The following is a 10555-nucleotide window of genomic DNA, read 5'->3' as shown; positions in this document are numbered from 1 at the left end:
ACTCCAGCTATGGTCTCACCAGTGCTGAGTAGAGCAGAAGAATCACCTCCTTGGTTTTGCTGAAGATGCATCAGTTGATGCATGCCAGAGTATTATTTGCCCTACTGGCTACAGCATCACACTGCCAGCTCATGTTCATACTGTGATGGAGATAGCTTGAGGCAGGTCTGTGCTGGTAGAGAGTATGGGGGGAGGGGCGTGAAACATTGAAATCTTTAGTAAAAGGCAAAAGATTTATTTGCAATGAAAAGCTGGAGCTGGTGTGCCAGGGAGCTGCTGCAGGGTGGGCAGAGTGTGGGCCAGCACAAGAGAAAGAAGAAAGCCACATGAAAGCACAAGGGGGCTCTGGCACTGGCTCTGCTGTATGCCCCAGTGAGATACGGACAGCTCCATCAAAGCTTGACCCGGGGTCTTTGAGCTGCACTGCCCTGCTGGTTTCCTCCTGCTGTACCGTGCCATGGCTGTTGGGAGCACTTAGCAGCTCTGGTGTTGGCGATGGTGGGGTTGAGGGGAAGGGGTGTGGGAGGGAGGAGGAGGACAGGCAGGGGGAAGGTGGTTATTCATCATGGTGAGCCACGAGCATGCTGCCAGTGTTTGCAGTGGGCTCTGGGAGAAGCAGATGACGTTGCTGGGAGGAAATGGGGGGCAGCATGGTGCAATGCTCCCAGGCAGGGCAGCAACAGAGCCATCAGTGCCTTGCCAGGCTGGGCAGCAGAACCAGTACCATGCTGTGGTTGGTGGGAGCATTTAGCATCCCTAGCAGCATGGGGGAGGAGGAGAAGGGGAAGGTGTTGCTTTGTCACCGCGAGCCACCAGCATGCAGCCTGTGCCCACTCTAGTTCCAGGGGAGACAGGTGACATTGACATTTACGTGTTCCCCTCCTCTCCCCCCAACCCTATCTGTCACACCCCTGCCTGTAGAGCAGGAATAGAAGCCTGTCCTGGCTCACCATGCCCACACATCAGACCTCATTGTAGAGCTGTGTAAGTGGGAAACAGTCAGAGAAGATTTTTAGCCTTAAGGTGTAACTGCTCCAAACTCCAATAAGCCAATCAACATTTGTGTGGCTTACAATGTAAGATGTAACAAGGCCCTGACATAAAAACAGAGAATTTTACTCAGATGAGGTTATAGGACAATGTTTCCTAAATGCTTCCAGAAGTTTTAAAAGAAAATGGTAGATGACATTACAGTCATCTGTACATGGGTCCTGAATATGCTTTAGTGTGAGAGAGGCCTTTTGCATTGCAGCACTGTGAAGACACTTTTGTGTAGGCCCAGAAATAGAACTGTACAGACCTTGGAAGCTTTATGATTGGACACTAGAAAACCTATGGAGTTAGGAGCAGCACAGTAACTATTTAAGTTTGTAGTAGTTATTGAAAATTTGAAATTATACTCCTGGAAGGTTTCCATTTTGTTACTTGACTACTTTTATCCCAGCTTCATATTGTAGATCGTTTTTGGTTCAGTTTGATGAAAAGATTGTAAAATTAATGTTTAAACCCGAATTGCTGAACCTCTTATCCTTGGTCTAAGTAGTCAGAGCACAGGCTGAGGATTTTTTTCTATCACTGTTTCCAGGCTACTGGTGTGCAACTTGGAAGCGATGCATAGATTCATAGATGTCAGGGTCAGAAGGGACCTCAATAGATAGAGTCCGACCCCATGCATAGGCAGGAAAGTGTGCTGGGTTTGGGTGACCCTAGCTAGATGCCTATCTAACCTCCTCTTGAAGACCCCCAGGGTAGGGGAGAGCACCACCTCCCTTGGGAACCCATTCCAGATTTTGGCCACTCTAACTGTGAAGAAGTTCTTCTAATGTCCAGTCTAAATCTGCTCTCCACTAGCTTATGGCCATTAATTCTTGTAACCCCCAGGGGCACCTTGGTGAGTAGAGCCTCACCAATTCCCTTTTGCACCCCCATGATGAATTTATAGGCAGCCACAAGGTCGCCTCTCAACCTTCTCTTGTGGAGGCTGAAGAGGTCCAGGTGCCGTAGTCTCTTCTCATAGAGCTTGGCATGCAAGCCCTTAACCATACGAGTGGCCCTTCTCTGGACCCTCTCCAGGTTATCCACATCCCTCTTGAAGTGTGGCGCCCAAAACTGGACGCAGTATTCCAACTGTGGTCTGACCAGTGTCCGATAGAGGGGAAGTATTACCTCCTTGGTTCTGTTTGTCATGCATCTGCTGATGCACAACAAAGTGCAGTTAGCTTTGCTGATGACTTCATCACACTGACGACTCACTAGGACTCCGAGATCCCTTTCTGCTTCCGAGTTCCCTTTCCACATAAAGGGGACTTGATGTTATCATAGAGAAATAGGGTTTGAAGGAATCTTTATATAAGTCATATAGTCCATCTTCCAGCCCAAGACATTTGTACCGTTCTGTACAAATTCATTATCTGACTCCCAAAATGACAGTCAGCCTGAATGCAACAGAAGACATAACACCCAATCTTGCCTTGGGTAAAGCGGGGGGACCACACAGCCAATGTTCTGCTACTGCAGATATGAAGCTGCAACCTACTGCAAAGGTTGTTAATATATGCTTGAGAGATCCCAGGAAGAGGACCATGCCCCCTGCTACAGAGGAAGGCAAAACCCCTGCAGTCCATACCAGTCTGACCATGGGGTGAAATTCCTTCCTGATCCCAAATATAGCAATCAGTCTGGCTCTGAACAGAGGAGTAAGATCCTCTAGCCAGGATCCTCTGGGTTTAAGGCCTAGCAGGGGTATTGGCACACCCCAGTCAAAATCCACAGACTTGGCAGCGGCCAAAACCCAGTGCTTCTGAGGAAGGCTTAAACCCCCCCTTACTTGTAGTAGCAGGGTGGGTGTGGGAATTCCCTCATAGCCCCATGCAGCAACCAGCAAAGCCTAGAAGCAAGGGAAATAGCCATAGTGGAACGTAGGCATAGCTATACATAGATCATCCCCTACCAGTGGCTGTCCAACCTCCTCTTAACACCTTTCATAATGGAGAGTACACAACTTCCTTATGCAGTCTATTCCACTGCCTCACCATTCTAAGAGTGAAGAAGTTTTTCCTGATATCCAGTCTATCCAGAAGTCTTTCCTGATATCTAAATCTACTTTGCTGCAACTTCAAGCCATTGGTCTTTATTCTCCTCTCTGCAGCCCTTCAAGTATTTGAAGATGGTTATCGCTTCCTCTTTTAGGCACTTTTTCCACAAGCTAAACATGCCTAGCTCCTTCAATGTTTCCTTGTATGGCTTTCCTTTCAAGCCCTTTATTATTTTTGTTGCCTGCCTCTGGCCCCTCTTTAACTTCTCTATGTCCTTTTTCCAGCGTGGAACACAAAACCGCACACACTACTCTAGGTGAGGCCTAACTAGTGCTGATTAGAGAGACACTATCATCTCCTTTGTCTTGTACATAATGCTTTTGTTGATGTATAGCCCATATATGATGACAATGTGTTTTCCAAGCTCAGATGCAGAATTGAGGTACAGCTATAGTTCCCTTAAATTATTATTCTTTAAACAGAGAATTAAGATCAGTTAGTTCCCTTTTTATCACACAGGTCACAAAAGAGGCAAGAGGCTGATCTACAGCCTGACTTTTTTTATTGTCACATCCCAAAATCACATGAATGTGCACACATTTTGATGCCTGTATAGCCACCCACAGCATCATAATATAGATTCTTACCTAAATCAGCCAGGGAGATTCAGGAGGGAGGTGACATGCAGACTGGCAGCAGGTCTTTCTGTATTTGTGGAGCTCTCTAATTTTTCCCTTCAGCCTATACCTTAATTTGTAGATGCTACTAGAATAGTCTAATAAATATTCTTTGGTTTTATTCAAATTTCTTTGTTTCACTGAAACTTTTGGAACTTAATTGAATCAGTTCTCTGATGGACTGTCAGTTAGTTGGGATTTATATTCCTGTGAAAGTTATAGTTCTCAAAATTCCCTTCCCTTACCATAGCGTAATGTTGTCTTCCACTACGCTGTGCATGTCTACACATACTCTTACTGTGACACAGTAAACTCCAGATCAGTTAACAGTGGAGCTTATTGCTTTCAGATGCCATGTTTATATGTGTATCTAGGACTACAGCATGTTGAGCTGGGGCAAAACAGCCCTGGCTGGCAGGGGATCCAGGAGGTCAGCCTGCCAGCGCACAGCTGCTCCAACGTTGCTTTGTGTGCTGCAGAGGAATTGGCTGGGCATGAGGGTGCTTCAGTGTGGGGCTTGCTGGCAGGCAGCCCCCTCACTGAAGCACCCTTGTGCCCCAGTCAGCCCCATCAGTGTCTACATGTGCATTGTGGCATACTAAATAATGCCACAGTAGGATTGTACTTGTGTTGGGCAGTACTATCCTATGGCAGAGTTTATTAGTTTACTGTGCCGTAATAGGGGTGTACATGTAGACCCTGACATTTTACTGTGGAGCTCATTACCCAGCTCAGTAAACATCTGAGGTAGAAATGCCCCTTTGTCTTCTTTATACCCTGGTTGATGGTGTTTACTGACAAGGCTGCTTTGTTCCTACAACTTATTTAAGAAATTTAATGCAAATATACCTATTATAGTAAAACTATATCCAATACATTTGGTTACATCAATCACTACTTACTAACATTTTCAAACTGAAGTTATGATCTAGTGCAGTGATTCTCAGTCAGGGTGTCTGGGCACCCTGGAATACCATGAAACCTTTGAAGGGTGCCACAGGAAGCGTGAGTTGTGAGGAGATAAACAGATAAGGGCAGGTTCAGGTTCTCCCTTCCTGGCTGCTCCCTTGTCCCCACTGCCTGGCCTCCCTGCAAGGAGGTAAGCACTGTAATGAATAAATTAGTTTTTTGGGTGCCACTCAGTTTTCAAGAGAGGTGCCTTGTGTCTAAAAAGGTTGAGAACCACTTATCTAATATATCTGGATGATCTATGTTAAGGCCTTCTTTTAGAATGTCTTCTTCCAGGGCTTTTGCTCTGCTTTAATTTGGGTTAGCTGGATATGTTAATTACTTTATTTCCTTTGACGATTGGGCTATATGCCACAGTTACAAAGGCTTACTCCTTGGTCACTCAGAAACTGGCCTCTGAGGCCTCCTACTTGGACTGTATTTCTGTAGTCCCTTTAAAATGGCCACCGCTGGCAACAATTGATTATACATTTCTGCCTTACTGTATTCAGTCAACAAGAATACATTGTTATTTAATAGGAGTCTAATGAGCCACACAATTCAATACCTGTCATCAAAAGATGAACATCATGGTGCCACAGCTGTTACTTATAACTATTATTTGTACTTTCCCAAAAACACTTATCCACCCATGGCCTGGCTATTTATTGGTGGCTTTGATCAACACAATTTATTGTACTTTTCCGTGCTACTGCTTATTGGTTCCACAGTATATTTATCACTTTGGCCTATAAAAGCTGAAGTCCATATTATCCACAATGTTATTCATAATAGTTTATGGCAGGTCCACAGTCTGCAGCCTTCACTGTGATGTTTCAATTATTCAACATGTCTGAGGCCAATAGAGAGGTCAGTACTATGAGATTTGTTAACAGTTACGTCAACATTTATACTAATGTAGGTATGAAGACAACACTAAAACAACAATGTTACAGTATTTGTAACATATAGAGCAAAATCTAAGTTTTATTTTCTTATGTCAGTTTTAGGCTATATAACTTGTGGGATGCTGCCATGTGTACATTGTAGCTATTACTAGGGACCTACCTAATTTGCAGGGGCTGCTCCCCAATTTTGTGGTCTGAGTGCAAAACCAGTTGCCATTTTTGTGGTGGAGTGAAGTGCCCCCACCCCGCCAGCCTCTGATTGGCCAGGGAACCCCAACAGTTCCACCCATCCCCGGAGATTGACAGATGGCCATCTGTCAATCTCTGGGGAGGGGCAGGACTTCTGGGGCCCCTCAGCTAATCAGAGGCATGGTGTGGGGGGGCATCACATTCCACTGTGAAAATCTCTCCCCCATTTCTCTTCCCCCCCATGCTTTCTCCCTCCACACCAGGGCTTCTACCTCTGTTTTCAGTTCCCCCCCGCCCTCCCCCATCTTACTGACTGTTTTCCAGTGTTTCTGTGGTCCTCGTACCTTTTCATGGTCCCTGCAGATTTTCATGGGGGAGCTACCAAACTCGCTGTTTCTGCAAAAATTGTAAAATTGTGAATTTGGGAGGTCTCTAACTATTACTAGTTGTTACTGGCATGGATGATGCTCTTGCTCTGAAGCATGAGCTCCTAATTCAAGGAATTGCAGAGGTTGGAAAATGACTTGTCTGAGAGGACAGGAGGTTCATGGCCAAGTTGGGTACTGAACCCCTCAGCTCCAATCTATAGGATTATTCATCTTCTCTTTCAAAATTATTCTTCCAGTTAAAAACCGGGAACAACTAATATTTGACATACTCATTGAGTTCTTTTGACTCTTACAGCAAGACGGTCAGAAAAAATATGATTTTTGGAAGGACGTGGTTGCTGCTATACAACATAATTATAAAACCTCAGCTTTTAAAGGTAAGTGAGTTCATTAAAGACAGGCTTTATTACAGGATTCCTTAAATATATACTTGCCAAAGTAATTTTGATTTGTTTTGCTCAACGCAACTTTTAAAATTGTTTGTTGTTAGAGAAGTGTGTATTCTGTATACGAGATAAATATTTATGCTGAAATGATTGCTGTGAGTACTTAATTTGCCTTCAGTTTAAATGGTAAGCATTTTAATGTATGCAACAGCAGTTACGGTATGCTACCATAATGAATTCGGTTTTAGCTTTTTTTCTCATGATTGGGCTGGAAGGTGGATGTTCTTATATCAAGCTTGGACACTGTTGTCTCCAGATGTGTATAATTAGCAAGACTAACATTACTTATGAAATATTGAGGGAGTATTCTGCAAACCAAGGTTTTCAGTATACCCTTTTTAGCTCTCAAGTTTGGATTACTATTTCTTAACTGATAGGAAGCTTTTTATCATGAAAGATTGTTCCTTTGTAACATTTTATAAGGATGTGGGGGGAAATGCTTTTTATTATTAAACAAAAAACACAAATCCCCTCACACTGTGGTTCCAGTTTATAAGAACTAAAAGGAGTTCAGATATTTTATACAGTCTGACCTGTGAAATGTGATATATACACTTTTCTGTTCCCCTCTATGTATTTTCCATTGAGGCACAGATAGGATTAGGTACTTCTGAGATCCTATAGAAAGTATCATGTATAAAAAGAAAACTATGAAATATCTTGCTGACATCAAAGAAATATTATTTTAATTAGCAGCCACTCTATTTCTGCAGACCATATGTTAATTTTTGAATGGTATAAGGTTTTGCTTCCAGAGAATGATGATGGTGTACAGTTCTGTTACAAGAGAAACTATATGTAGATAGTATTTAAGTATCCAGAAGGCTAACTTTTGAAGCTCTGTCTCCAAACTTTTGTTTAATAGTTATGTAAATGGTAATCTGCACGTGAAAATGCTTTTTGTATGTGTAAGCATGTGCATTTACAAACTAAATTCTGACTAAAACTTATTTTTGTCATAATCCTGTCAGAGATGGTGCTTATTTTAGCACACACTTCTCTTTTACATGTGTCACAGGGAACAAACAAAAGTTGTATACAATAAGTGGAAATAGTAGTAACAGACTGAGAGTCATGTAGATATTTTGGATTGGAGTTCTATAAAATTGGAGTTTCTAAAATAATGTTCTTATACTGTATACAACTTAACATAGCAGAAAATTATGAGAAATTATTATGTAATGTCTCCCAAAATGGCAGTCAACCCCAACACAGCTGCATTACAGGACATGTAAACACACAGGGAAGCCAGCGATATAAGGTATTGTGGCTCCATTTTCAAATCAAAATATTTCAGTTTGTGGCCATTCATTTTTCATTTACTGCAGAAACAAAATGACTTTTCTGAAAAAATTTAATTGAAAATTCAGTTTCAATGGGAAGCAATTTGGCCAGGGTTTAATTGGGAGACTGCTTTCTATCTTAGTTACGTGGGGGGGAGGTGAGAGAGAGAGAGACACTTTCTTGTAATATTATTTAGACTTGAATATCATAAATTGTAAGAAATGCTACTTTGTGTTTTGTAGTATGGCATTCATGTTCAATTGCTATGTTTAAAATCTCTTCTTGCAAAAAAGTTAGCATTTTTTCCTGTTGTTTAATGCAATTGATATCAGTTCAGCTTTAACTTCTATGGGCTCATCTACATGTCACACAACGACGACATAGCAATCATGTATGTCTACATGTGAGAGCCAGCTATGTTGCCATAGCCTTGCACTCCCTGGGTATAGTATGCTGCTATGGCGACATCAGTAAAATCTAACTGTGTGCTGTATGGCTTACCAAAGAAAGTACTAAGGAGATATGGTGTACAAAAGGAAGTAGTGAAAGACGCTCTGTAGCAACATCACTGCATGACAATGTGTAGATGTGCCCTATGTATCCTAAATGTGAACCTCAGGAAGGGGTGTTATGACAAACAAGCAGACAAAACCATTCTTATTTCTTAATCATTTTTGCTGATGGTTGTTACTGTGTGCGCCTTGGCAAGGTAGGATTAAACCCAGATGTCTGTCTAGATCACCATTATACTGAATCTGAGTATTTTATAATCTTTAATTAATAAGCAAAAGCCTTTCTTTGGGAGTTAAGAGTGAATTACTTGATTTGATTATAGACTTTCAAAAAAAGTAGGTGTATTTTTTTAAATATTGAAAAATTGTGAAGAGAAGTGAATCCTAGATTTAGCTCTGAAAGTGATGACAAGGTGGTGCTGAGCAGATGCATTTGATATAGTCTGATTTTCTTCTCTGCCTCCACTTTGTTTCTCCTGAACTGTCCAGCTGGAACCCCTTTTGAGGTTCTCCATGTATCTCTTGTCCCCCCTGGGGATACTGAACTTATTGTGTCTCAGACTGTGAAACTTTTCAAGTTGAAAAATGGAGTCTTTACCATTAGAGTTGGTTTTATTATGAATCTTATTATATCTGCTTTTTTTTCCCTCCTGATAATGCTTGAATTCCTAGAATTATGGGATTTTGTGAAACTTTCAGCTTTACTATTTTTTGAAGTACATTCAAAAGTCCTGTCACTGTGGAGGAAATGTTGCAAAATGCAAATCCTGAAAGCTTGAATTGCAGCAACTCATTAAAAAAAATTAAAGCTATTCCTTTGATTTTTGTAGGTGGATCAGGTAACTCCTGGTTTTTGAACATTTGCTGTATAGTAGAGGTGCCCCGATTCATTGGTCCAATACTGGATCGGCACCGATATAAAGAAAATTGAGTGTATCAAAATTGGCCTGATGTGGCCAATAATTTATCTGATAAATGCCCATGTGTGCGTGCAGCCACAGCTGCAGTGCAGCATGCAGGCAGCGAGGAGCACAGCTGGGTAGCATCGAGAGTTGTGGTAAGTCTGGTGTGGAGGAATGGGAGTGGGGAGGGAATGAGGGGACAAATCAATGCCCTCTGCAGTGAGGAAGGGAGTGAGGCTGGGACAGGCGCTACCCAGCTGGGGCGGGGCGGGGCATAGGGCAGAGCTCCTGCTTGTCCGGGGGAGTGGCTCATGCTGCTGCGTGCACTCTGCAAGGGCATGGTAGCAGGGGTGTGCCTCCGGATTTGTGTGGAGCACAAGTGGGGTGGGCTGTGGCTGTGGGCTGGGGCTGCATGGGGTTCTTCTTGGTGCATTGGGGGGTGGGGGGGCCTCAGCTGGGGCTGCATTCGGGGCGGGCAGCGGTGGCAGCACTGGGAAGGGGGGCTGGGGGACTATGGTGAAATTTGGGGTCACTGCAGCCCCCTCCCATCGCTGCTGCCAGCCCCACGTGCAGCCCTGGCCCAGCCTCTGCCCCCACCACACACACTGGGAAGAGCCCTGTGTAGCCCTGGCTCCAGCCTGCAGCCCACCTCATCTGTGCCCTGTGCAGATCCAGGGCCACCCCCCCGTGCCTTCCCGGGGTGCATGCAGTAGCAGGAGCCACCCCCTTCCATGTTCCCTGGATGAACCATGACTCTGTCCTGCACCCTGCCCTGCCCCAGGTGGGCAGTCTCTGCGCCAGGCCCAGTCCCACTTCCTCCCTTACTGCGGAGGCCATTGATCTGCACCCCCCACACGCCTTTTCTCCTCTCTCCCCTTCCACCACAACAGGCTTACCAGCTGGACACAACTGTATTGGAAATCAGATTGGTATCAGCCAATATGCCTCCTTAAAAATCAGCTATTGGTATCGGCCCCAAAAATCTCTATCAGTGCACTCCTACTATGTAGCCTTTTGGTTTGCAGAGGTGATATGTGTAAATGCTGCTGCTAGTCCTAGTCTGTTACCTTATTAGAATCATGGAAATGTAGGACCTCAGGAAGACTACTGGGGGAGGCATGAGGGGGCATGTGTTCCCCTGGATTTGTGTGCTGGGCAGAGGCGTGCTGCCCACTCGGAGCTTGGAGCCAGGAGTAGTGCCAGCCCCTCTTCAGTGGAGGGGCACTGGGCTGGGGCTGGACTCAGAGTGGGTGGTAGTGGGGTGG

General features: G+C 44.1%; 1 protein-coding gene across 1 annotated transcript in view; it reads left to right on the top strand.

The window, feature by feature from the left end:
- LOC109299575 (dermatan-sulfate epimerase) overlaps positions 1-10555 on the top strand; it is a 435657-nt gene that overhangs the window by 22892 nt on the left and 402210 nt on the right. Inside the window, exon 6 of the mRNA XM_019520065.1 lies at positions 6442-6523. Within this exon, the coding sequence (XP_019375610.1) occupies positions 6442-6523 (82 nt within the window). The remainder of the gene's footprint in view (positions 1-6441; positions 6524-10555) is intronic.

This window comes from Gavialis gangeticus, unplaced genomic scaffold (genome assembly GCF_001723915.1).
Source record: "Gavialis gangeticus isolate Ggan-Ray unplaced genomic scaffold, GavGan_comp1, whole genome shotgun sequence".
In the NCBI taxonomy this organism is placed as follows: domain Eukaryota; kingdom Metazoa; phylum Chordata; order Crocodylia; family Gavialidae; genus Gavialis; species Gavialis gangeticus.
This window is presented reverse-complemented; position numbering and strand designations above follow the sequence as displayed.